Source organism: Anguilla rostrata, chromosome 9 (assembly GCF_018555375.3).
Source record: "Anguilla rostrata isolate EN2019 chromosome 9, ASM1855537v3, whole genome shotgun sequence".
Classification (NCBI taxonomy): domain Eukaryota; kingdom Metazoa; phylum Chordata; class Actinopteri; order Anguilliformes; family Anguillidae; genus Anguilla; species Anguilla rostrata.
Genome location: NC_057941.1, coordinates 44,835,103 through 44,862,834, shown reverse-complemented (window position 1 = coordinate 44,862,834; position 27,732 = coordinate 44,835,103). Strand labels below are relative to the sequence as shown.

The following is a 27,732-nucleotide window of genomic DNA, read 5'->3' as shown; positions in this document are numbered from 1 at the left end:
AGGTGTGTGTCCAGCCGACGCGAACTGTTTTAACACATCTCAGAGTGAATTTCGTCGAATGGCAGTTGAGGCTTGTGTCGGTTATCAGCCAGCAGTAGGCTGTGAAGGGCGTGTCCCGGGGCTACGGGTTTTGCCGTGGCTGCTTGGCAGCGTTTCACACCGAGCGCCGTGTTTTCTGGGTGGATTTGCGTTGCCTCCAGGAGCTTCCGTGCCGTGAATCACAAAGGTACTAAATCCGTCTTCGCCGGTGCCACGGCGTATTCGTTTTGATGGCACCCTTGGAGCAGGCAGAAAAAAGAATTCAGAATCCTTTTCCCTCTCTCTCCACCTCTGTGTGTCAGGCAGACCCGGTCGTTTTTTTTTTTCAAAATGGTGCAGTCATTGTTCCGTCGGCCATTTTGTTTGCACCCGGGTGAAGACAGGGACCCCATTTTCTGAACCGCCTTGAAGATGGCGAAGTGCGCTCAGTTTCCGGTTAGCCGTTACGCTCTTTAAAGACGCAGCGGGTGCCTCCCCGCGGTGGGGGGGGGGGAGGGCCGCGTACCCGCGCGTCCCGGCGGCCGGGGCCCGATCCGCGATCGGCGGACGGGCGGCTGTGACCTGATGCAGTGCTGAAAGTGAGGGGCTCCGCCCCCCGCCCCCCACCCGGCCTCCCCAGCGCCTGACGCCTCTCTTTTATCTGTCGCCGCTTGTTTTTCAACAGAGAACCCGGGCCAGAACCTGAACAGAGTGTTTCAGGAGGTTCCGAAGCGGAGAACCGGCTCGGACGGCACCGCGCGGCCAGGTCTGTTCCCTGCCCTCACTATCGTGGTTGGAGTGTGACTAGCGGGGTTGTGTCCATGTTGTCTGAGCTTGCCTTGCTCCTCTGCTCTCCTTCTGGCCCGGAGTCTGTTGAAAAACTGGGATTGGGGGTGGGGGGTGGGGGGGTGGGGGTGGCGGGTGGGTGGTAGTTATGGGGGTTGGGAGGAGCGTGAGGTTCTAAACGTGCCAGTGTCATGTTTCGTCAGTGGCGTGGTGTGACAGACCTGTGTGTGTCGGTCAGGTAATGCGCCTTTTGTTGACCGACAGAGTTGCCAGGCTTTTCATACATGTTTTTCTCCATTTCCAAATTCAGGGAAACTTAACTTACGACTTATCGCTTCTCTGATGAGTGACCACTTCCAGACGTTTCCGTGCAACAGTAAGGAAGTTACCCAAAATTAGGATGAATGTGTATAATGCAGCTGTGTCCTGTTGTAATTTAGTGGACACGCGTCTGTGCCCTAAAGCCTGGGGTCCTGTATGGGGCTGCAGGTAGAGTGGGGCCCTGTATGGAGCTGCAGGTAGAGTGGGGTCCTGTATGGAGCTGCTGGTAGAGTTGGGTCCTCTATGGAGCTGCAGGTAGAGTGGGGTCCTGTATGGAGCTGCAGGTACAGTGGGGTCCTGTATGGAGCTGCAGGTAGAGTGGGGTCCTGTATGGAACTGCAGGTAGAGTGGGGTCCTGTATGGAGCTGCAGGTAGAGTGGGGTCCTGTATGGAACTGCAGGTACAGTGGGGTCCTGTATGGAGCTGCAGGTAGAGTGGGGTCCTGTATGGAGCTGCAGGTAGAGTGGGGTCCTGTATGGAACTACAGGAGGAGTGGGGTCCTGTATGGAGCTGCAGGTAGAGTGGGGTCCTGTATGGAGCTGCAGGTAGAGTGGGGTCCTGTATGGAGCTGCAGGTAGAGTGGGGTCCTGTATGGAGCTGCAAGTAGAGTGGGGTCCTGTATGGAGCTGCAAGTAGAGTGGGGTCCTGTATGGAACTGCAGGTAGAGTGGGGTCCTGTATGGAGCTGCAAGTAGAGTGGGGTCCTGTATGGAACTGCAGGTAGAGTGGGGTCCTGTATGGAACTGCAGGTACAGTGGGGTCCTGTATGGAACTACAGGAGGAGTGGGGTCCTGTATGGAGCTGCAGGTAGAGTGGGGTCCTGTATGGAGCTGCAGGTAGAGTGGGGTCCTGTATGGAGCTGCAGGTAGAGTGGGGTCCTGTATGGAGCTGCAGGTAGAGTGGGGTCCTGTATGGAGCTGCAGGTAGAGTGGGGTCCTGTATGGAGCTGCAGGTAGAGTGGGGTCCTGTATGGAACTGCAGGTAGAGTGGGGTCCTGTATGGTGCTGCGGGTACAGTGGGGTCCTGTATGGTGCTGCTGGTACAGTGGGGTCCTGTATGGAGCTGCAGGTAGAGTGGGGTCCTGTATGGAGCTGCAGGTAGAGTGGGGCCCTGTATGGAGCTGCTGGTACAGTGGGGTCCTGTATGGGGCTGCAGGTAGAGTGGGGTCCTGTATGGAGCTGCAGGTAGAGTGGGGTCCTGTATGGAGCTGCAGGTAGAGTGGGTCCTGTTGTTACTGCTGGTAGAGTGGCCTGTATGGGCTGCAGGTAGAGTATGTCCTGTATGGAATGCGGTAGAGTGGGTCCTGTATGGAGCTGCAGGTAGAGTGGGGTCCTGTTGGACTGCAGGTTGAGTGGGTCCTGTGAGCTGCAGTAGAGTGGGGTCCTGTATGGAGTCTCGGTAGAGTGGGTCCTGTTGGAGCTGCAGGTACAGGGGGCCTGATGGAGCTGCAGGTACGTGGGGTCTGTATGGAACTGCAGTAAGTGGGTCCTGTATGAGCTGCAGGTAGAGTGGGGTCCTGTTGGCTGCAGTAAGTGGCCGTATGAGCTGCAGGTAAGTGGTCTGTATGGACTGCAGGTGGAGTGGTCCTGATGGAGTGCAGTAAGTGGTCTGTATGAGCTGCTGGTAGGTGGTCCGTATGAGTGCAGGTAAGGGGTCCTGTTGGAGCTGCGGTAGAGTGGTCTGTATGGGCTGGTAGAGTGCTGTTTACTCAGAATCCTACTTTTCTGTTTAATGGACGTCCGTTTTTATTCATCATTTATAGTTTCCTGTTGTTCATGAGAGTATGTTTATGTATTTCGTATTGAGATACATCGGCAGCCATCTCTCCCTCTCTCTCAAATCTCAAAGGGATCAGCTGCGACGGATTGTGTTGTAAATTACGTTACTTGTTGTGGTTTTGCCTTCGCTGTTGTAAGCAGTCGTCATTCCGTGCGTCTCGGCTCGGCTCGAAATAGCGAAGCCTGCTTTGGTTCAAGTGCAGTTCAGCTACAGTGCTTCCTATTAGCGTCGGTTCAGAAAGGCGGAAGTTCAGGTTGTGGCTTTAAACCTGTGAATCGCTGGCACTGAAAGGAGACCACATTAAAGCCCCTAGCTGCCCTCAGCCCTCAGCTGCTAAATATTTTACGACTGCAAAGATTAGGTAAAGCAAAATCAATATGCCTGCACAAAGGACAGGAAGCAGCTGTCAGTGATTTTTATGTGTAAGAAAAGCAGCGTATGAGCGGGAATCTATTGGCTGGCATTTTCTGTGTTCTGGATGCTCCGAAGATCCAACATTTGGCAGTTTTTGAAATGTGTGACGCCGTTTTTATCAGTCTAGTGTGGAGGGGCTCAGCCACCCACACCAGCCCTCACCCCCACCCTCACCCTAAACCCCTGCCCTTACCCCCACCCACGGGTTATAGTGCACTAACACCGCCCCCCCCCCCTCCCCCCCCATCTGCAGGTAACATCACCACCCGAATCCGCACTCCTGAGAGCGGCTCGGACGAGGCCATTAAGTCCATCCTGGAGCAGGCCAAGAGGGAGCTGCAGGTTCAGAAAGCCGGTGAGTAGCAAAGCACTCTATGGTACTCCTTCCCACCTATCTGCACCATAGAGTTCAGTCATGGACCTTCCAGCTCCCTCTGTGGAGGCTTCCTACAACTGAAATGTCATTTTCATCACTGTAAAATGAATGTGTTAAGATACTGATTCTCGTATCATATGCAAGTCAGTGTTTTATGTGTTATCTCCTTTCTGAAGTCATTATTAGTACTGGGCTATCATTAGAGATGCATATCATTGCTCTGATACACTCACTCACTGGCCAGTGGCTGTATGTTCCACACTTGAAGCTATGCAGTGTACTACAGGAGAGCTAGTGCACATTGACAGGAAGACTCGTTTCTCGCTGGTGACAACTGGTCCCCTGTAGGCACCTGATTGGTAGTGTGTGGCTGTCGCATCAGTGACCTGATGGATCCCTTCTCACCTCTCCCTGACGGGATAAAACCAGCTGTGTACAGCTGCTTATTCGTACAGTATTAACTGAGGATAATAAGAAATGTTCAGTGAAGTGAAGCCAGGTTCATTAACACTGGATAAGGACTCTCTCCTTTGTGCCTGATAACACTACAGGATGTCGCTTTTGGGGAAGAATGTTCATGTCTGATGAACAGTTTATGACTAACACAGTCCTCAGCGAACTCATATACACGCCAGTGTGTGTTCTCTGTTGACTATGATGAGGTTTTTTTTAAGGCAATGGTGATTGTAATTGTGGCCATTATTGTTAACTGTGATTATATTCTGGGGCAGGTGGCAGTGGACTGCTGGTGATTGGGGACTTCACCAGACCTGTCCCTCCCACTGCTGATAAAACTTATCGCTTATCGCTCCACCGGTCCCGGTTCAGTTCAGCGTTTTCCAAAGTGTATCACAGATCACAGAAGAAGAAAGGAATATGTACTGTACTGCTATTTACCTACGTGCAGATAAAATCTTTCGAAAAAAAGAAGGGATTTGACAGGAATTGACTGTTTCACAGATCACATGAAGACAGGAGACTTGGACATCTTTCCCAGGGGAAAGCACTGATACCCAAGTGTTAAGCTTTGGTACCTGAAAGCCTATACCGAGCCAAGTGAATTACAATTCAAAGGAAAATAGGGTTCTTTGATGTGCTTTTTTTATTTTCGCTTTTGTCTTAACGGCTGTTGAGCCGCATTACAATAAAGAAACGTGACAGTTCTGTGGTGCTGTGCTGATGCGGTCTCGTACTGCCGCGGCGATGCTGGAGCACAGCCGCGCACGTTGTAGCACGTACCATGACAACCCGCTTTATTACGAGAAACAATGCAATGCAGGCAGGTTTTTGTTTTGTTTCTGTTTCAGAGTGCTTACTGCGAATTGACTATTGTCCATTTACTGTGTATTACATAAGTACCTAGTATTGTACAGTACTGGGGTTCGTGCAACCTTGTCATAGCCTTGTTTGTCTCCAAGGTCCAAGGTTCATGTATGTCTCGAGTATTTTTAATGACTGGACTTAAAAAGAAAAATAAGGATTTGGTAACCAATGGCACTGAAGGAAATAAAGGCTGTGCTGACATCGTTTGCATGAAGGAGATGGTATTCATACAGCCTAGAGACAAGGGAGGTGTTGGTGTGTGAAGTGGAGACATTGTCCTAACCCACAGGGAGTGAACTAGCCATAAATAATGCTTTTGAACCATGCAGGTGAGGTTTTGGACAAAGAATTAATTTTCAGTTCAAAACAGGAACTATGCAAAGCAGCTCAGACTAGTGTCCCTGCATATCTGAATGTAGTGGAAAGCTTTTGCTTAGTGGTAAAATGTGTTGCCCACGGAATTTTTAAGTCTAGGTTTCTCGAACCCATTATTCTGCAAATGCAGTACTGGAATCTAGAGGTTGTCATTTTTCTGAAAAAAAATCTAAAAAATTTTATCCCCAAATCATCCATCATTCCCGAGCATGATAAGCTGAAAAAAGAACAGCACAGCGATAGCGAGGAGTTGCACGTGTTCACGCAGTGGTGCAGCACGCCCAGGGAGAATTAGACCGTAGACCGTAGCAACTGGCCATTGCGTGTTCTTTTGGTCTTACGAGCATCTGGGTCGGTCACGGTTGATAACACCCCTGTGGAGATGCCTGAGAATCCATAATTCAGCTGTTACTCACAAAAACCGTACAATCGTTTGAAATCATATTATTTCTGAATATCAATGTAAATGTTCCTTTTGAAATGGTCAGTAATCTGCTGGAGTTTACGGGGGTCTTGGGTATCTCAAATGAAGGAACTGACCCAGGTCTGACACACACCCAGGGTTTTTAACAGAATCTGAGGGTGTGGTGCTTCTCTCCTTCCCCCTGCAGCGGAGCCCCCCCAGGCCCCTCCCACCTCCAGCGGGGGCGGGGGCGGCGGCGGCGGCAGCAGCTCGGACGACACCATCCGCTCCATCCTGGAGCAGGCGCGGCGGGAGATGGAGGCGCAGCAGGCGGCGCTGGAGCCCATGCTGAAGGCCTCCTCCATGTCCGCGGCCGACCTGCCGCTGCTCTCGCCCAAGCTGCTGGGCTCCCCGGCCTACTCCCCGCTGGCCCTGTCCCTGAAGAAGCTGCCCCTGACCCCCTCCTCCGCCTCCTCCGCCTCGCCCCTCCTGGACTTCCACCAGGCCGCCGTCAAGAAGGAGGCCGGGGAGTCGCCCGTCCGCGAGGCCGAGGGCGGGGGCGGGGGCCACAAGCAGGGCCGGAACGCCGACGGGGCCCGCGCCGCGAGCTCCTGGAGGGACCAGTGGTGGAGCACCGTGCACTCGCACCCGGACCGGCGCCCCGTCCCGCAGCCCATGGCCGAGGAGAGCCGCAGCCTGGAGGACACCAAGGAGGTACAGCTCTACCCCCCCCCCCTCCCTCTCACTCTCTGTCTCTCGCTCTCCCCCCATTTCTAGGGCCCTGGTGCCCCATGAGAGTGTTAGAATCCCAGTGGTGGGGGGGGGCATTGGGGTGGAGTTCGGATGGCTTGGGTTGATATGGGGGGGGTTGTTTGGGTGGGGCACATTAGGCTGTTGATGTTAATGTTTAAAAAAAAAAAATGATTTCACCAAAATATGTGGAGAGTTGCACACAAGACTGTAATTTCCCTCTGTGAGTGCTTGCATGCCAATGTTATTTTTATTGAATTTTTCTGTGAGTCTGTATTACTGTTTAAAGTACTGAGATTTGAATTCCTGTACAGGAGTTTTTGTCACTGTTCATATAGTGAGCACACACATCTCTTTCAGATCCCTAACTCAAAATGATGAATGGTCGGGTAACTTGATATCGAATTTGATATTGAGTGTGTATTTGGTAGCGAAAGTTTGTTTTTCAAAAAAACACAAGGAGTGGAGGTGATTCTGCGGGCGTCGCTACGCTGAAGAACCTGCTCACCTCTCACTGAGAGGTTTTTTTTTTTTGTTGGGTTGTTTTTTTTTTTTTAACGTGCAGAAACCGTTCTGGTTTCTCCGGCCGCCAGATCAGATTTCCGAAGCGACGCCGCGCCCGCCGCGCGAGGTCGGAATGCCTGCCGCCTCAGACGCCGGCGGCGGCGACGGCCCGCGCTCGCGTCTGCATCAGATAACCTGGCCAGCGCATACCTGAGCTTATCGGCGCGCGGAGCCAGCGAACGCCGTCGGCATGGCGACCGCGAACACCGCGTCCTTGGCTCCCGTCGCGTCCCGTTCCGTCACGCCCGGCTCGGGTCGTGTAGGGTCACCCCCCACCCCCCCCGCGGGAGTGCGCTCGGCACCCCGTCCCACGGCGGGCCGTCTGGCCGGCCCTGACTGACTGTGCCTCTCTGTGTCTCTGCTTAGAAGCCCGCCCGGCTGTCCGGCTCGGCGGCCGGCCCTTCCTCCTCCTCCTCCTCGCTGGACTACTGGAAGGACTGGCCCAGCGCCGAGTCGCCCTGCTCTCAGGGCTCGGAGCTGAGCCTGCCCGGCCCCCCCGGCGGGGGCGGGGGCGGCGAGACCCCCCACAGCAGCCCCCTGCCCTCCTCGCCCGCCCTGCTGCTGCCCCTGGGCAAGCCCGCCAAGGCGGCGGTGGCCCCGCTCACGCCCGAGCAGTACGAGGTCTACATGTACCAGGACGTGGACACGGTCGAGCTCACCCAGCAGGTCAAGGACAAGCTGGCCAAAAACGGCATCTGCCAGCGCGTCTTCGGAGAAAAGGTGTGCGGCTTCACCCCCCCCCCCCAAACCCCGCTTTCAAAGTCCCCCCCCCCACACACCGCCCCGTTCTAGGCTCCGCCCTTATCCCTTCTCCGCCTCTCCCAAAAAACAGAAATCAGGCTGAGCTCTTGTGTAGATGGCTCTGCAGCATGAGCCGTCAGTGTCAAACAAATAAGCGTTTGTGTGCCACTTCCGTTAGACCCTCGAGAGGCATTTTGTCTCCTTGATTTTTTTTTTGGTGGGGGGGGGGGTGGTTTTTTCGGCTTGGCTGTTTTCTTGTCCCTTTTTTTCTGGGACGTTCCACCCTGGGCCTTTGGGGAGACGCCAAAGCAGTTTCCCACCCCTCTAGCCCCTCTCAGATGAGGTACCCGTCTTCTTCTTCTGGTCTCTTGGCAAGATGAGCGCCTCAGTCCCATCTGCACAGGGCCGCTGGAGGACTGGGTGCCCATCTCTGCCGCCCCTGCCCCAAATGTTTCGATGCCCCTCCCCCATTAGGCGTCCGTCCTCAACCCCAATAAAATCAGATCGACGGGCCTGCGTCGCCCCCCCAACTTTGGTTTTACGAGCTTTCCGTTGTCAGTTCGAATCTTTCACGTCGACCAAATAAGAGCAGTCTCCTGTCAGTGCCGTGCTGGTTAATTCCATCACGCCTTGCGTAGCGTTCGGGCAGCGGGAATACGATTTCAACCGCAAACAGCCTCTTTTTTAAAAAATTCTGTGAGCGCTAGAGCAAATCGTTTTTGTAAAGATTTGCCAGCCGCATAAACACATTAGGCGGGGAGGAGAAAAAGCAGGATACTCGTTTTTTTGGAGAGAATCGAGTGAAATTATGTACAAACTGGCCTTTTATTCTATTGGTAAATGATCTAATTGGTCAATCTTTTATTTATACCCCCCCCTGGAGATTTCTCTAAGAGAGTGATCTGCTCTCTTTGCCCATATTTGAAAGAACTGCCAAGGCGTTCTTTTGCTGGCTTGACTATATGGAGTTTCAAATCTCAGTGGCTTTAAAGCAGCTGTGTGTTTGTGTGTGTGATTTTGTATCAGGGAGAGAGAGAGAGTCTTCCCATTAATTTGCATGCCGTTGGGAACCTTGAAGATGTGCATGTTCCATCACTACACATGTTGCCACAGTGTTTACCTTTCTGCTTATTGAATGACTGACCTGCCTGGTTCTGTGTGACTGACCTGCCTGGTTCTGTGTGACTGACCTGCCTGGTTCTGTATGAATGAGGCCTGGCTCTATGTGACTGACCGGCCTGGTTACTCTGTGACTGACCGGCCTGGTTACTCTGTGACTGACTGGCCTGGTTCTGTGTGACTGACCGGCCTGGTTACTCTGTGACTGACCTGCCTGGTTCTGTGAGGCTGACCTGCCTGGTTACTCTGTGACTGACTGGCCTGGTTCTGTGTGACTGACTGGCCTGGTTACTCTGTGACTGACTGGCCTGGTTACTCTGTGACTGACCTGCCTGGTTCTGTGTGACTGATCTGCCTGGTTCTGTATGAATGAGGCCTGGCTCTATGTGACTGACCGGCCTGGTTACTCTGTGACTGACCTGCCTGGTTCTGTGTGAATAACCGGCCTGGTTCTGTGTGACTGACTGGCCTGGTTCTGTGTGATTGACCTGCCTGGTTCTGTGAGGCTGACCGGCCTGGTTCTGTGTGAATAACCGGCCTGGTTCTGTGTGAATAACCGGCCTGGTTCTGTGTGAATAACCGGCCTGGTTCTGTGTGAATAACCGGCCTGGTTCTGTGAGGCTGACCTGCCTGGCTCTGTGTGCTTTGTTGCAGGTGCTGGGCCTGTCTCAGGGGAGTGTGAGTGACATGCTGTCTCGGCCCAAGCCCTGGAGCAAGCTGACCCAGAAGGGCCGGGAGCCCTTCATCCGCATGCAGCTGTGGCTGAACGGGGAGCTGGGCCAGAGCGTGCTCCCGCTGCAGGGCCAGCCGCAAGGTACCCGCCCGGCCGCGCCCGCCGTGCCACGCCCACACCCACCCCCACGCCACGCCCGCCCCCCACACCACACCTCAACCATTCTAACCTCGACCGCAAAACACCTCATCAGCAAACAGCTGTGCTCAACCTCCAACGTCCTCTTAAACCACACCTCAATCAAACCGCACCTCAGCCCTGTTCAACCGACGTCCCCCTTGAACCACACCTCAAACATGCTCAGCTGTCTCCCACATCCTCTTCGTTCTCTGCACCTCAACCAAATGCGCACTTCAAGCAAACCACATCTAACCTAGTCATCACCTCAAATGCACCACGCCTCAACCATTCTCAACTGCTGCCAACCGCCCTCTCACACCCAACGCCACAACCAGAGCCGCCTTATATGAACAGCCACAGACATGTCCCTGTTTGTCGCAGTGAACCGTGTTTTTATTTGTTTATTTATTTATAAGTTGGCCTCATGACTAAATGACGCGTGTGGGTGTGATTAGTACTGTCGATGGAGACACACCGGCAGGCAGCCCTTCCACCTGGGGTTGGCCTGATACGGCCAGTCTGTTGGACTCGTGGCTTGTAGGGGAGCTGTGTTGGCTGTACTGACCTGAAGGACCGCCGACCACGAGGGCCCTAACTCTAAAAGTCTGACCCCAGGTTAACTAAAGGTCTCCTACACCACAGAGACTCCCACTCCTAGTGAAGCGAGGCTGATGAGGCTAAACTCTCGGTAAGGTTCGTTTGAGATGGTGTTCAGCTGGTGTGCAGGTGCCAGGTGTTCCCGCCCTGCCCCAGGAGAGAAGCGGTTTGGCGGCAAGCCTTCCTCCTGCTGTTTTGGGGCCGCTCGCATCATCACCAACTCCCCCGGGGGCTGCGGTCGGCCTGTATTCCTCCCTCCTCCTCCTCCTCCTCCTCCTCTTCCTTACCTGATTCTCATTCTTCTGATTACTGCTTAAAAGGATGTTCTGGGGTTGAGCCTGCGCCGGTTAGAGCAGGGTGGATTTCAGGACGGTTGGCTGTGGGGTGGTGTGGGAGGGTTCTGTTAAGGTGTGCGGTAGCTCTGCAGCAGATCTTGGTGCGCTCGGGCGCTCCTGTTCCTTTTGCGTCGTCCTCTCCCGGCTGGCCTGAGTTAGACCTGCTGCCGGCCGCCCCTGGCCCGGACGCTAACTATAGCGCCATGCTAAAAGCAGGGAGGGCCGTCCAGGGCTGAGGGGGGTGAAGGAGCGGAACCCGACCAGTGTTCCCGTGGCAACGGTCCACTGGGACGAGTGGAGATGTGAAGGAGCGTTTGGAATGGGAGCGTTTGGGTACAGCGAGTGTTTCCCGGGCAACCGAGCTCATTGCAGCCACGTCCAGCTCGGCGTTTGTTTCAGCGGGTCACGTGGAACCCCCGGGTCTTCACGGGTCGCGCTGGAACCCGAGCCAGATGCAAGCCCCCCATGTTCCGGACCTCGCCCTGGCGCTGGGCGCGGGCATTTTAATTGCTTGCCGCCCAGTCAAAGCAGAGCCGTTAGCTGGGCCTACAGCCCGAACGCCGGCACGATTCTGCGCGGTCTCTGACGCTGTCGCCGCGTTCCGCAGACAGATGGGGTTCGCAAGGCGTGCGACCCACATCGTCCGAAAACACAAAATCGATTCTCACACGGAAAATAAACAGCTGGTGCACCAGAGGATTAAGCAGCTAAAATCACTCCCTCTTAGACGTTTTGGAAAGACACCTTCCGTGCCACTGCAGGACCGGTGAACAAGGCTTCTGAGTAACATTTCTTTGAAAGTGTAGCGACAGTCTTGTCAAACAGACTTTAAAGGAAGCGGCCCTTCCCGTGCCTTTTACTTAAACAGAGCGCGAGGGAGCTTTGTGCATTTTTAGACCGTCTTTGCGTTTGATCTGATATTCAAACGTAAACATAACAGCACGTTCTTTCTACTCTTCAAATGAGTTCAAATCTTGGAAGAAAATAAGTATTCTGTCCATATATTGCTTTTTAAAAATCTTGGTGTCATTTGCCCCTGAAGGGGGAACTTCATAAAAACAACAAAATGCTGCAGCTGAATGTTGCAGTATGAAAAGTCAGACATGGAGCACTCTGTGATTTCCATAAGACTCAAAGCATTTAGAAAGTTTGAGCTTATCCAGGCATCGAAAAAGACTCTAAAACTATAAATAAGGCGTTTGAGGTTTAGCATTAGCAATGGTAGTGGATGGAGCCGAATAATAGATCCGTTCAGGCTTGGAGGGGCACCCAAAAAACTCCATGAAACGGAGTCGCTCCTGCCCTGCTCTTCTGTGCCTCACGGCCACACGAGCAGTCTCCTTACTGGGCAGCGAAGGCCGATGAGATTTAATTATCGTCGCTCGAGATGAACCTCAAAGTGCACTGATGAATCAGTGGGACGTGCAACAACTTCTATTTCGCCTCCCTGAATGGTGAAATGCGATAGGGCGGTATAACACAAAGAATGACAGGGCATATCTGTCTGGTACAGTCTGTGAACACTGCAGCACTGGATGTTTTTTGGACCGTGTTGGAGATCTCTTGATTGCTCACAATGAAACCTGACCTATCGCCAGAGGACACCCCGTACCTTTCCACACAACACTGAGGGTGCAGCTGTGCTCTCAGCTCTCTATAATACTACAGATTTAAATCTCAGTATTTCAGCGCTGGTATCGGAGACGCTGATAGGGTGGGTTTGGGTGTAGCGCAGTGCGTGTGTAGAGTGGGTTTGGGTGTAGCGCGTGGGTGTGATGGGTTGGGTTGGGTGGGTGTGGAGTGGTTGGGTGTACGCTGTGTGTGTGGAGGTTGGGTGTAGCGCAGTGGTGTGTGGAGGGGTTTGGGTGTAGCGCAGTGGTGTGTGGAGTGGGTTTGGGTGTAGCGCAGTGCGTGTGTGAGTGGGTTTGGGTGTAGCGCAGTGCGTGTGTAGAGTGGGTTTGGGTGTAGCGCAGTGCGTGTGTAGAGTGGGTTTGGGTGTAGCGCAGTGCGTGTGTAGAGTGGGTTTGGGTGTAGCGCAGTGCGTGTGTAGAGTGGGTTTGGGTGTAGCGCAGTGCGTGTGTAGAGTGGGTTTGGGTGTAGCGCAGTGCGTGTGTGGAGTGGGTTTGGGTGTAGCGCAGTGCGTGTGTGGAGTGGGTTTGGGTGTAGCGCAGTGCGTGTGTGGAGTGGTTTGGGTGTAGCGCAGTGCGTGTGTGGAGTGGGTTTGGGTGTAGCGCAGTGCGTGTGTGGAGTGGGTTTGGGTGTAGCGCAGTGCGTGTGTGGAGTGGGTTTGGGTGTAGCGCAGTGCGTGTGTGGAGTGGGTTTGGGTGTAGCGCGGTGCGTGTGTGGAGTGGGTTTGGGTGTAGCGCGGTGCGTGTGTGGAGTGGGTTTGGGTGTGGCGCGGTGCGTGTGTGGAGTGGGTTTGGGTGTAGCGCGGTGCGTGTGTAGAGTGGGTTTGGGTGTAGCGCAGTGCGTGTGTGGAGTGGGTTTGGGTGTAGCGCGTGCGTGTGTGGAGTGGGTTTGGGTGTAGCGCGTGCGTGTGGGTTTGGGTAGCGGCAGGCGTGTGTAATGGTTTGGGTAGGCGTGCCTGTGTTATGTGGGAGAGGCTGGGGGGGGTTGGGGTAGCGCAGGACGTGTGTCCAGGTGGGCTTGGTGTAGTCCCATAGACGCGTGTGTAGAGATGGGTTTGGGTGTAGCGCAGTGCGTGTGTGGAGTGGGTTTTGGGTGTAGCGCAGTGCGTGTGTGGAGTGGGTTTGGGTGTAGCGCAGTGCGTGTGTAGAGTGGGTTTGGGTGTAGCGCGGTGCGTGTGTGGAGTGGGTTTGGGTGTAGCGCGGTGCGTGTGTGGAGTGGGTTTGGGTGTAGCGCGGTGCGTGTGGTCTCTGAGTAATGGCGGCAGGCTGTGATGTTTTCAGGCTTGGCCTGTGTTATGAAGGAGAGAGGCTAGGGGGCGGAGTCTGGGGTACGCACGGAACGGGGGGCCCCCCAGGGCCTCCCAGAGCTGTAGTAATCAATTACCCCATCAGAACGCTGATGTATGATAATTACTGCCCCCCCCACCACCACCCCCCTCCCCCTTAGACAGCGGCGCGTTCAGCCACATCACTCCGCGCTCACGCTCCAGCGGCTGATTAATATGCAAATAATCAGCCGATCGCATGATGAATAGGAGCGAGGGGGCGATGGGGGGGTGGAGGGATGGGGGGGGGGGGGTTTGGAGGAGGGGGCTTCAACGGGAGCCGCGAAGCGCGAGCATGATGAATCGCATTTACTGCCTGTCCCACATTAAGCACCCTTTCTCAATCATTTTTACCGCAAATTAGGCAGGGCAATATATAGATTACAGTGATGACTTTAACCGACAAAAAAAAAGAAAAAGAGAGAGAGAGAGAGAAAAAAAGAGGATAGGAAATTAATGGCTTTTAAAATGGGCCCGTAGCTTAAAAAGAAACGTAAATGTCAGCTGGCCTCTTCGGCTTAAGCCCGGGCCGTGGGAGAGAGAGGGGGAATTTAAAAGGACATTATGTTACCGTGATGGTTTTAATGTGCCACTTGTTAGAGGACTCGGCGGATAGCGGCCGGGTCTTCCCGGGAACGGCTTTTTGAAGAGCGTCCCATTTAAAAAAAAAAAAAAAAAATTAAGCAAAAGGCACATTAGCGTGCCCTCACGCCAGCGCGGGCTGTTGTTTAGAGTGACGGGGCGGGGCGTGACCCGATTGGCAGATTATCTGAGGGGCTGAGGTAATGGGGATGGCTTTAGGCGGCTGGGTAATGCCTCTCTCTCTCTTAGCCTGCGCTACGCTAACGCTCCAGCCGATACACAGGAAACGCGGCCACACAGATGGGCGATTGAGAGGAGTGGGGTCCGGGGGGGGGGGGGGTCCGGGCGGGTGCGATGGGGATTGTGAGTCGCGTGTCATTTTAAGTGCAGTGTTTCGGGGGCTTTTCCTGCGCTTTTGCCACTAAAGTTTCCCTTTCCCACATCCTGCTGAGCGTCTCGCACAGGCTCCGCCCCCCTCCCCTCCGGTGATTGGCTCAGGCAGCGAGCGCCCGGCCGGTGTCCGTCCTCTGTGACCCTCGTTAGATGGCGATGGTTAACCAGGCTAAAAGCATCCCTCCCTGGGGTTAGCGCACAGAGCTGCTGCCCCCCACCCACCAAACTCCCCCGCTGCCGCAGATACCGCACGCTCTGCCTGCACATCTGTCACAACGCATCCTCTCCCCTGAATGCCCGTTTGCCCTTCCGGATTGGAGGTGTTGCTTCGCGTGAGATACCGGCTCTAATTTGGGACGCTGCGGCCCGTTCCCTCCTCTGCGTTCCCCGGTGTGGGCGTGCTCGCACAGCACGTTCCCCGGTCCCCCTCCGGCCCGGTGGCTGCGGCCGCTGCGCCGAATCTCCCCGGCGATGCGGCACGGTTGAGGGTTGGCGGAGCGACGGCTGCCTCCGGCTCTCCTGAAGGACGTGCGGGTCTGTGTCTCAGGCGCGTTCCCCACGAGCTTAGAATTTTAGGGAGTGGCTTGTTCAGATTCTCGAGAAGAAACTAATTTCTAAAAAATTCTAAAAAACAACTTCTGTAACTTCTGTGGCCCAGAGCCCAACTGCTCCCAATCTTTTTCTGTCTTGTTTGCTCTGTCTACCCCCCCACTCTTTCCCCCCCTTTGCCCCCCCAACCCTCTCTCTCTCAGTGTCTCTGTGTCCCTCTTTTCTTTCTCTATCCATCTCCCTCTCTTTCTGTTTTTCGTCTCAGGATCTTCCACCAACTCTCTCTTTCTCCACCAGTGTAACCCCCCCACACCCCCACTCCCTGTGGCTCCGCCCCCTGGGTGTTGCGCTTTGCTTCGCCGTGCGTTGCTGGCAGTGTCACAGGACGACCCGTCCTCCCTGCTCGCCCCCCCACCCCCCCCCCCTCCCCGCTCGCTCCTCGCGCCGCCAGTTAAAATGTCACCAGCCGGCGAGCGGGCCCAGCTGGAGATGCGAGCTGACTGGCTCCCTCCCAGCCGCTTCCCCCGGCGCGCCGCGAAGATGATCGCATCTGACTGCTCCCCTGGCTGCTCACTTCAGGGCCGCGGCCAGCCCCAGCCAGCCAGCCAGCCTCGCCGAGCCAAGCCGAGCGGAGCGATCAGGCTGAGGGAGGGAGGGAGGGAGGGAGGGAGGGAGAGGGGGGTGGAAGGAATGAGGGAGAGAGAGAGCCCACTTTGTGAGGCACTGATTAAAATTTCAAATTTTTCCGTGAAAGCAGGTTGTTACTTCTTAACAACCAGACGTCAAAAAGAAAATAGACATTTCTGTCATGTGCATTGCTAGACATCAAATTTTTTATTTTTATTTTGTGGTGCCTGCTTAATCCTGTAAGATATATCAGGAAAGAAAAGCAGCCAAATTCCTGCCGCACTGGCCCCCAGGCACCTTCCTCCGACACCGGTTTGGAAACATTGCCACCAGAGACCACTGCGCTGATGTTCTCTCCGCTCACTGGAGTCTCTGACGGAGTCTCTTCACTGGCCATGTTTACATGGACCCTGAGACTCTGTAGACCCTTGGAAGAGAAGATTTTCTGGAATGTTCTTTCAAAGTTGTATGTTCTAGAACATTGCTTTCAGTTACCCTTTGTGATTGTTACATCAGCATTAGAATGTTCAGTTAAGAACATTCTAATCACATCTGTTACCCTTCTAAAATGTTAATAGTCAGGTTTTCAAGAATTCCTTTTATGACCTCACAATATTAAGAGAGTTCTATAGAACAACCAGATTCTTTGCTTTATATTATTGAAATTGCCCAATTTGCATGTTTTGTAAATTCAACAGAAGCATGACCCAAATGCAGTGCTGTGCCAATCGACATTCACTGCTGTCGTGTAGCACCAGAAACTCCTGCGACAAATTATATTCACATTGTATTCCAAATAAGGTGGTGCGAATGATTATCCCGGTGATTTTCCTAATTGTAACAAATTATTAGCTGTGTAAACAGCGCCTGAGTTATTCTGAATCCGTTCAGTTCGTCGCCGCCGTGTTTGCAGCCGCGTACACAAGCGCATCTCGCTATCCTTTGTCCCGGTAACAAGCCAGCAGATTTGGCGGATAATAGCGAGGGCTTTTTTTTGAAAATAGGGTTTGCGGGTAACGGCGCAGGCATCTGCCTTGGACGCCTTCCCGGCCTCTGTTCTCTCCCCGAATGCGTGCGCTAGCTCTTCCCGCTATCCGTCGCAGCAGCTGCAGGCTCATTGAGCCCGAACGCGGGCGCTAGCGTCGTAGCGCGCTACGCGCTTCGGGCTGCTCGTAAAACCGCGCTCGCGGGACACTGAGTTTGCGTGCGTGTGATCATTTTTAAAAAGCGTTCTCGATTCTCTCTGCTCGCGTGTGTTCTCGATTCTCTCTGCTCGCGTGTGTTCTCGATTCTCTCTGCTCGCGTGTGTTCTCGATTCTCTCTGCTCGCGTGTGTTCTCGATTCTCTCTGCTCGCGTGTGTTCTCGATTCTCTCTGCTCGCGTGCGAACGCAGCCGGTGGCTTAGAGCGGTCGTGAACGCTTCGGGAGTAAACAGCCTCTGAAACGCTCGGCTAGCGGTTAGACGGCCGCTATCGAGCTCCAAAGCGGCGAGCGTGATTCTTCTGAGAGCTGCGTGCTGTAGCGCTACGAGGGTGTAGCCGAGGGTGTGGATAGGGGAGAGCGCTGCAGCGAGCTTCTCGACGATCGTGGACTCGGCCAGTCACGGGTTCCAGACGGCCGTTCTCTCCTCTCTCAGTTAAATAGCGGGTCTGAAATTTGTCCCTCGGTGTGAAATGGCCGACGTATTCGGGGGTTGACCCTGCTGTTATTTGTAGCTGATCAGGCTGCCTTCCCCAGGCCCTTTCCCTCTCTGGTTCGGCGCGTGATTGGACTCTTATTTCGGCTGGTGCGCGGGCAGCCCCCCTCTCCCAGGCCCTCCCTGACTGACTGGGGTCCGGCTTGAAGGGGAGTTGATTGGGCGTGCGATGGTGTGGAGGGAGCCGGGGAAAATGACCAATTCGCTGAACGAGGCGATGATTCGGATCGCTCCCGCGGCTCTCTCCCCAGACGGCACAAGAGTGGGGGAGTGGTGGGGAGGGAGGGAATAAACCTCGGAAACCTGCCTCGAAATTCGAGCACCCGTCTGTCAGAATGCTTGCTGTCTGACGGAGGAGACCAGAGAAGTCTTGCCGGTGTCGCAGGACTGGCGCTTCTCTACGGAACGCTCGTTCGCGCGACGCAGGTTGGCAGGGCCGCCATCGCCGGGCCCTTTGAGCTCTGCGCGAGCGCCGAACCCCGCCTCAGAGACCAGGCGGTCCCGGCCACGCCCGCACGGGGCGAGGGGGGCGACTTTAAGCGCGAGCAGACATCCGCTGGAGCGTAATGGCCGCATATTCGTCACTGTCAGGCTCCGCGCCGGGGGGCTCTCTACCTCACGGCCCCCCCCCCCCCCCCCAGCAGGAATATTTATCTCTGCGCATTAGGTGGGGGGTTTACCGCCATTACACGACGGCGGCGGTGTTTGAGTGGTAAACGCGGCCGCATGCGCTCGCCTGCCCTATCCATCACCCCTCTCTCTCCGGCTCGCTCCGCCTCTCTCCCGCCAACTCCGCGTCTTCCTCTCCCCACTTCCCCCCTTCCCCCAGCCCCTCTCTCTCTCCCCTCTTCCCCCCTTCCCCTATTCCCTCTTCCCCCCTTCCTGGCTCCTCATTTTGAAGCTATCCCCTCATTTTTACCGCAGGAAGACTTTTCCTTCGCCGCGGCGGCTGTTGAAACAGCACCTGCGCAGAAATCGTTTTACCTCCTTATTTCAGAGCTGCGCTTGGGAGGACTCCCTGCATCAGCAAATTGGTTCTCACTTCCTTTAAGGTGTGAGGTCACAAACGTGTCATTAGGATGTTCTTAACTGAACGTTCCAGTGCTGATGTCACAGTCGCCGCTGGTTTGAACGCAGCGGAATTCTAGAACACAGACTCAGACGATTTGAGCTCGGCTCTGTTCCCCACGTGCTTGCAGAAACAGCTGCCGCTGCCGCATTACTGGAGAGCTGGCCAGACGTCTGCCATGCTGAACGTATTTGTGTGTAATTGGAGGAATGGGAGCGAAGCCTCAGTCTGAATGCGCCGAGGCTGTTTCGAGCCGCGGCGCGCGGCGCTGGCCGTCCCGCCGCGGGACCCCCCCCCCCCGGTTCTGACCCCGTTCCCGTCTCGCCCGTCCCGCCCGCAGAGAACACCCCCAAGACCTCGGCCAGCTGCAGCCCGGCCCCCGAGTCGCCCCTCAGCTCGGCAGAGGAGTCCGTCAAGAGCCTGGGGGAGTCGGCCAGCCAGCCGCCCGCCCCGGACCCCAGCGAGCCGTCCGAGTCGCAGCCCGGCACGCCCCTGCCCGTCCCGGGACACCCCAGCCTCAGCATTCAGGAGATGGTGGCCATGTCCCCCGAGCTGGACACCTACGTCATCACCAAGAAGGTCAAGGAGGTGCTGACCGACAACAACCTCGGTGAGTGCGGGACCACCCACCGCCCTCTCTGCCTCCCTAAAAATCCACCCTCCCCCCCGTCCCGACTCCCCCCGCAGCACCCCTCTATTATGTGGTTGGCACCTATAAGGTCACAGTCATTTGGTTGTGAGGTAAAGCAATAACCAATCGTGCCGCTAATAAAATTATGCTATAATATGCGTACCCGTAGAGAAAGTTCAAAGCTGTCATTGCTTTCACTAATCGACCATCAAAAATAATAAAAGATTAATAGTATGAATAATACAGCTCTCTGTCTCCACTAGCAGATGCAAGTGGCCATTAAATATCCAGTCCAGTGCCTTTACACACAATTTTCTTGAACCTGCCAGTATTTAGGAAGGTATTGTAAGTGTATTAAGGACCGTAAACTCTGATTGGTTCTTTGGCTACTCTGGAAACCAGCACTACTCAACTCCAAGTCTGCGGGTACTTGCTCCAGCCGTGCACTACACCACCTGCTTTCACTAGTGAGCTTACTTCCCGACCCAAAGAGGTGAAATTATTAGTGAAATCAGGTGGTGTAGCACGTGGTTGTGATCACATGGTTTGCGGCCTGCAGGACCTGGAGTTGAGCGCCCCTGCTGCAAAACGCTAAGCCTGCAGGGAGCGTTTTCTCCAGCAGAGGGCAGCGGTGTCGGCCCGTCCTGCGTGTAGAGAGAGGGGTGTCGGCCCCAGAGGACTGAACTGGAGTAACCTGCGGCTGCGCGCAGCGGGAGACAGCGCCCGGGCGGGGTGCGTCCGCGGCTCTGAGATCGCCGTGGCGACGGCGGCGGCGGCAATGATTAATGGGTTCCCTGGGCGCGCGGCGGCAGCGGCGGCGGGGTGGGCCCCATTCAGCCGTAATGGGCAGTGCACTCCAGTGCCCCCGCAGGCATTCCCTATTACTGCGGCCCCTCCACTCCGTCACTGCCTGGCTGTAATGAGACTTCCCCTCGCGCCTCCTTCCTCTTCCTCCTCCTCCTCCTCCTCCTCCTCGCGCAGCTTTAGCCGTCATTACGCGCTCGGCACGGCCCGCCGATCGCAGCCCCCTCGTCCGCTCTGCCCCGCCCCCTCTCCCGCCACAAAGATGGATGTTGTCATTTAAGCGCTTTGACCGGGCATCGCCGCGGCGACTCTCATGCGGAACGGAGCCGCCGCCGCGGCCTCCTCTCTCGCTCGCCCGCTGCCGGCGCCGAAGCTCGCGTTAGAGCGAGGGGCTCGGCCTCGATTTATCACCCCCTCCCCCCCCCCCACCCCCGTTCCGCACGCCGCAGGGCCCGCCGGACTGATTTCATTGGCTTTCCGGCAGATTGGCAGACGCTGCGCTTCTTGAACATTGTTCAAAGAGCGGTGCGGAAAAAGGCTTTGGCTCGTCTCGGAAATACAGCGTCTGCGAGCGGCGATAAAACGTGCAGCGTGGGTACCGAGCACGGCCGCTTCTGACCAGTGACATCAGAGCCAGGGGAAAGGGGAGGAGTCGGGGCTGGGAAAGCCACTTCAACGCGATATCCAGCCGCTAGGTTTCTTTAGTGCTTGTGCTTGCTTTGGGGGAAAACAGCCGTCAGCATTGAGACGTACTTATTCTTCCCAAAAGCAGCGTGGCCTTCCTATAAGACCAGATCAGAGGCTGTCAATCTGCAGCCCTTCACCGTGGCTGCCCCGCCCAAAATGGGAGTGGCCTGTCCTGGGGCCGCCTCCGCATAATGAGTGAGTCGATCAGGCCGAGAGCGGGTCTGGGTCTGAATCAGCACACTTGCGTACTATTGAGTGCACAAGCTGCATGCAAGTATGTAAACTGTATACTCAGTAATAGGCAAGTGTGCTGACTCAGGGCCTGGTCTCAGCTGCAGTATGCAGGAGCGTGACTCTGTTCCTGAGGCCCCGCCCATCGCCATTTCACAGGTGGACTCAGTTCCTCCCCCAGGCCCCGCCCCCGCTCTCACCTCTGTCTCATTCCTTTCTGCTCTCCTGTCTGGTTCCTCTGTTAAGCTGACCTGCGCACCGCCGACTGGGCGGCCATTTCTGAACCGTGCGTGCAGTTCTCCAGGGAAACGGTGCAGATTAAAGAGAAAATGGCCGTCGCACAGTGTGTGTGTGTGGCTTCAGTGCACGGGCAGTGCTTTCAGGCATTTCATGAAATTTTCACTTGTGGTTCCCAGTGTTGGAACCAACTGGGGTACCTGTAATTGCGGTTTTAATATCTGTTCATCCGTTTTAAAGAAGTGCCTTTGTGTGCTTAACTTTTAATCACCTAAATAAGATTTCCCTTCCAGTGCTTTTCCAGATTAACACCTGGAGACATGTGAACCTTTGAGTCTGTGTTTGCCATTTCACTTGATGCATTTCTTTAAATTTGCATCCAACTATTAATCCATCAGCATTAACTTAAGGCATTTTTTTTTAATGCTGGCCAAGAATATTATTCATTTACTCTTTAAATGTTTAAGTATTAAGCACTTATTTAAGATTTAGTACTTTCAATGTGTGTTCAACCAAAAGTGGGGTGTTTTCCTCTGTTCCTCTTCACCACACAACCAAAAGACAGCAGTTTCTCATGTCCCAGAGCCTGCCTTGCTTTTACCCACTGTGGTTGCCAGCATTTACCGTTAGCACCATTAGCAGCCAGGCCGCGGTTTAAGAAGCCGAGCGCGCTGAACTGATCTGTGGTGTTAGCAGCTAGTCAGTGCACACAGGGTTTTTATGGGAGCGTAGCGTTAGCAGCTAGTCAGTGCACACAGGGTTTTTATGGGAGCGTAGCGTTAGCAGCTAGTCAGTGCACACAGGGTTTTTTATGGGAGCGTAGCGTTAGCAGCTAGTCAGTGCACACAGGGTTTTTTATGGGAGCGTAGCGTTAGCAGCTAGTCAGTTGCACACAGGGTTTTTATGGGAGCGTAGCGTTAGCAGCTAGTCAGTGCACACAGGGTTTTTATGGGAGCGTAGCGTTAGCAGCTAGTCAGTGCACACAGGGTTTTTTATGGGAGCGTAGCGTTAGCAGCTAGTCAGTGCACACAGGGTTTTTTATGGGAGCGTAGCGTTAGCAGCTAGTCAGTGCACACAGGGTTTTTATGGGAGCGTAGCGTTAGCAGCTAGTCAGTGCACACAGGGTTTTTATGGGAGCGTAGCGTAGAGCTAGTCAGTGCACAATGGGTGTTTTTATGGGAGCGTAGGTTAGCAGCTAGTACAGTGCACACAGGGTTTTTATCGGAGCGTAGCATTGATGCAGCTGTCATGCCAACAGGGTTTATGGGAGCGTAGCTGTAGGCACTGCATGCACAGGGTTTTTATGGGAGCGTAGCGTTAGCAGCTAGTCAGTGCACCAGGGTTTTCTTGGTGAGCATACGTTAGCACTAGTCCGGCACACAGGGTTTTATGGGAGCGTAGCTTAGCAGCTAGTCAGTGCACACAGGGTTTTTTATGGGAGCGTAGCATTAGCAGCTAGTCAGTGCACACAGGGTTTTTATGGGAGCGTAGCGTTAGCAGCTAGTCAGTGCACACAGGGTTTTTTATGGGAGCGTAGCGTTAGCAGCTAGTCAGTGCACACAGGGTTTTTATGGGAGCGTAAACATGCGTTGGAGGTGTGAAATCTGCGCGCGGGCGATCCTCAGCAGTGCTGTGACAAATCGAGGGCACCTGCAGCAAGGCCAAGATCGCGTGAAGAATTCAGCAGGCAAACATTACACACAATACAGAGCTCCTGTTTTAGGAGCATTTGCTCCTGAAAATTGATGTGTGCCAACTGGAAGAATAAATTAGGAGCACATCTCCTAATTGGGCTGCGTTAGTGCGCTCCTAGATTTTTCATCTTAATAGCCAGTGCTCTCTGGAAAAAATGTTAGTGTGGAGCCCTGCAATGGGCCTGTGTTCCTCCTAAAACAAATCTGTATTAAAGTTCATTTCTAAAAAAAACAACTAAAAAACTGTAGCATCAGTAGTGCAGTTTTGGCCGTTTGTGTGCGGTGTGTTGGCGATTGTGTATAGGGGTCGGGCTGGCTAACTGTTAGCGGTTTCTCCGGGCCTGTGTCCTGCAGGGCAGCGGCTGTTTGGGGAGACCATCCTGGGCCTGACGCAGGGCTCGGTGCGCTAACGTGCTAGCTGTTTGAGCGCTAACGTGCTAGCTGTTTGAGCGCTAACGTGGCGGCTCTTTGTGCTTGTGTCCTGCAGGGCAGCGGCTGTTCGGGGAGACCATCCTGGGCCTGACGCAGGGCTCGGTGTCGGACCTGCTGGCCCGGCCCAAGCCCTGGCACAAGCTGAGCCTGAAGGGCCGGGAGCCGTTCGTGCGCATGCAGCTGTGGCTCAGCGACCCACGCAACGTGGACAAGCTGATGGACATGAAGCGCATGGAGAAGAAGGGTAATGAGAGCAGGCTTAGTACCTGCTGCCCCATTCAACACGTATACACACACACACACACACATACGCACGCACGCACACTGTCACATGCACTCGCACACACGTATACACACACATACATACAGTACACACACAGGCTCATGCACACACACACGCATGCATATACACACAGGCACATGTACAGATGGACACACATACAGGTTCAGCACAAAGACTCACACACACACACACACACGTTATTTTCACTTTTTTTGGTATGCATTATGACAAATGACTAATACATGTGGCTGAGTCGGGACCCAGATTATAAAAACAGAACACAAAGGCCTACTGTACAACAATGGCTGGTATAAAGGTTAGAAGGCAGGGACAGCTAATATACATGTCTGGGCATTTCGACACTGTGGTACCTCCCAGTCTGCGATTTAGAGCTCAATTAATGCCACTTGTGTGGTTTTTCTAAGAAACCATTGTGGCAAATATGTATACGCCTCCTCAGTAACAAATCAATATCCACATTTTTTGTGTTTTACGCATTTAATTTTCCTAATCTTGATTCTGGGAGTGTGTATGTCTGCTTACATGTATGTGTGCGCGTATGAATTCATGCGTCTGTGTGTGTGTGTTTGTGCATGCTTGCGTGTGGGCATGCATGTGCGTGCGTGTGTCTGTGGTCGTCCTCCTGCTTCCCAAAAACACTCCGCCCTGACCGCGCTCCCCGTTCCAGTCGGCCAGCCCCACCGCGAGCGGCGCACACACACACACACACACACACACACACCGCCTCAGAAGGGATCACACCAGGCCCTCTTTTGATTGCTCCTTTTTTTTTTTTTTTTTTTACTCTTAATGGTCCAGACGTGTCCCCCGGGCGGCGAATAAAAACCCGGGCCTTCTTCTCGGGGCTCCCCGCCGTTCCCCCCCCCCCCCCCCTCCGCTGTCGGGATTGATCGGGGAGATAGATGTCAGCGCTCTCATCAGATATGACAGGCCGGTGCGTCTCCGGGGCCTGCTTATTTAAAGTCCAGTGCGTCCGCCGTGTTTTCCCCCTCTCTCTCTCTCTCTCTCTCTCCTCTCTCTCTCTCTCTCCCCCTCTCCGCAGTAAGCTAAGTGCACATTCCTGGAGTGATTAGGCCTGTTTAACACTTCTCTCGGGGGTAGGAATGACATTACTGGTCCTTTCGGGTAGAGACCACTGTTTGCTCATTATGAGTCAAACGGGCTGCACCCGGCGGCTGTGTCTTCATTTCTATTTATTTTTTATTTATTTGCCGAGGACGCCGAGGCCTGGAATGCACTTTTCCAGCCGGATTTTGGCGGTTGGGACCTCCGGTCACGCGAGACCGGCCGGCTGCTCTTTCCTGAAACACGGACAAAAGATCGCCGTGACGACGGTGCGAATTGAAGGGGACTGGGTTCGGTTTGGCTGTCGGGTCCTTCGGTGGGTGGGGGGCGAGACGCTGAAATTACACACAGCCCCGCGGGTCTGATTCTGCCTTCGGGTTTTTCCCCTGAAGAGAAGCAGACCTGCGTGACCTCCGTAAAAATCCATCCGATTTCATCAGAATAACTTACTGTGCAGTCACAACAAGAAATACATTTAATTTTTAAATACAATTTTTAAATCAGGTTTTCCGCATTTGGTACATGCACACAAAATCCCCCCCTGAATTTTTAAGGCTCTCAAATGTGTTAAAAATGCAACTATTGCAGGTGAAACACAGACAAGCAACAACAATTTTTTTTTTTTAATGACACATACATTTCCAGACACCGGTGATGCGCCCATGGAATCAGTTCCACGGAAATTCTGTGTGAAATGGAACCCATTGTGGCACGTCCCTTTCAAGTCACTACAAGGAACGCCAGTCAGGAAAAATGTCTCTTTATGTAGCTTAAATATGAAACATAAAGACCCAAATGTTGTCTCTTTGCGGTTGGCCACCCAGGTCTTTGATCTTCGCATAATGCAGACACAGCCGTTAGAACACTGCATGTCTGAACATGTGATCTTTGTTCTCTGTGGGGTAAAATCCGCGAGTAATTTAATTTAACCTACTTAATCACTTTACTTACTTACTCATTACTTTTTTCTGCATTGGCTTGTGTTTTTTTTTTTTTTTTTCCCAAATTGCACTCCCGTCTCCTGACTTACTGAGAATCTCACGATTTAATTTGCTGCATCTCATTGTCTGGGAAAGATCTCTTAGAAAAATTTTAAACATTAGGTCATTAATATCTTCCTGAATATTAAGAAATAAATGCCTCTACATGTCTAAATTACTTTATAATTATTCCTCCTATCTATCTTATGGGTATGTGGGCACACACACACATCCACACACCCACGCCTTGCAAGACTTGATATGTATCAAAATGAATGCCATGACACGATAAAATGCGCAGATTTAGGTTCAGTGGTGTTAAATTATGTACTAGGAACGCATTGAGAAGCGAAAACTGGTGTGTCTGTGAGCCAGACGCAGGATGATGCTGCCCCCTGGTGTCAGTACCTGGTCCTGCACGCTAGCCTTAACTGCACAGCAGTGCATGCGGTTGAGTTACAGCTATGGTCACTTTCATTAGAATGTGTTTAAAATAGAAAACCAAGTTTGGCTGCCCGTGATACATTTTCATTTCAGCTTGGAGCGAGTGTGGCAATATCTTGTTTACTTACCTTTCATGTAATAGTCTATGGTTCCTATGAAGATTTTAAATATACATTTGAGGAATTACTGGGGTTTTGAGTGATTATTCTTTGGTGGAACAGCATTAGCTTTTTTAGTAGTTCTTTTTTGAATTACTGTCGGTTAGGTAAAAATGATTGAAAATGTGAATTGCTACATTCAGCTAGCATTGTCAGTAGCAGTGAACTTTCAATTCTAATCAAGAGCGATAGCTGGCTAATAAATGGTAAATGGACTGCATTTATATAGCGCTTTTGTCCAAAGCGCTTTACAATTGATGCCTCTCATTCACCCATTCACACTCACACACCAACGGTGAAAGGCTGCCATGCAAGGTACCAATCAGCTCGTTGGGAGCAATTGGGGGTTAGGTGTCTTGCTTGTATGTCAGGGACACTTCGACACGCCCAGGGCGGGGGATCGAATCAGCAGCCCTCCGACTGACAGACAGCCGCTCTTACCTCCTGAGCTAATGTCACCCCTATAATAAAAAGCTTCTGTATAATTGCTCAGTTATTTCACCTGATGCCATCTTTTGAGATGCTGAGATTTTTTAGGTAGTAGTTGAACACTATTTTAGGATATTGTAATTGGATTGCATTAAGAGACTGTCTTCTATTATCAAGGACAGAGTGACTAGCTAGAAGGTGAAATCTGGTTAAACACATGTATGACAATCCCTTGCAGTAATATTTGCGGTATGCTCATGTATGACGGTCCCTTGCACGTGTATTTGCAGTACGCACATGTCTGACGCTCCCCTGCAGGTGTATTTGCGTTATTCACACGTCTGATGGTTCCCTGCACGTGTATTTGTGGTACGCACATGTCTGACGGTCCCTTGCACATCTATTTACGGTACGCACACGTATGACGGTCCCCTGCGTATATTTGCGGTACGCACATGTCTGACGCTCCCTTACGTGTATGTTTGCGGTGCGCACATGTCTAACGCTCCCTTACGTGTGTGTTTGCGGTGCGCACATGTCTGATGCTCCCTTACGTGTGTGTTTGCGGTGCGCACATGTCTGACGCTCCCTTACGTGTATGTTTGCGGTGCGCACATGTCTAACGCTCCCTTACGTGTATGTTTGCAGTGCGCACATGTCTGACGCTCCCTTACGTGTGTGTTTGCGGTGCGCACATGTCTGACGCTCCCTTGCGCGTCTCTCCCCAGCCTACATGAAGCGGCGCCACAGCTCGGTGAGCGACAGCCAGCCGGCGGAGAGCGGCCCGACCGGCTCGGACTTCAGCCAGGGCAGCAGCCCGCAGCACCACCAGCACCACCTGAAGAAGCCCCGCGTGGTGCTGGCCCCGGAGGAGAAGGAGGCCCTGAAGCGCGCCTACCAGCAGAAGCCCTACCCCTCCCCCAAAACCATCGAGGAGCTGGCCAGCCAGCTCAACCTCAAGACCAGCACCGTCATCAACTGGTTCCACAATTACAGGTGTGGGGATTATTCTTA

General features: G+C 53.6%; 1 protein-coding gene across 4 annotated transcripts in view; it reads left to right on the top strand.

Annotated features, from left to right (window-relative positions):
* The window catches only part of cux1a (cut-like homeobox 1a), a 191,956-nt gene that overhangs the window by 150,564 nt on the left and 13,660 nt on the right, over window positions 1-27,732 (top strand). For 2 of the 4 annotated variants that reach the window (XM_064352371.1, XM_064352370.1), the window contains exons 16-22: window positions 704-784; window positions 3,571-3,672; window positions 6,003-6,508; window positions 9,623-9,782; window positions 18,963-19,232; window positions 23,394-23,582; window positions 27,447-27,714. In XM_064352371.1, the coding sequence (XP_064208441.1) occupies window positions 704-784; window positions 3,571-3,672; window positions 6,003-6,508; window positions 9,623-9,782; window positions 18,963-19,232; window positions 23,394-23,582; window positions 27,447-27,714 (1,576 nt within the window). Of the gene's footprint in view, window positions 1-703; window positions 785-3,570; window positions 3,673-6,002; window positions 6,509-7,474; window positions 7,829-9,622; window positions 9,783-18,962; window positions 19,233-23,393; window positions 23,583-27,446; window positions 27,715-27,732 lie in introns of all 4 variants that reach the window. The other 2 variants (XM_064352369.1, XM_064352372.1) reach the window with 2 other exon arrangements.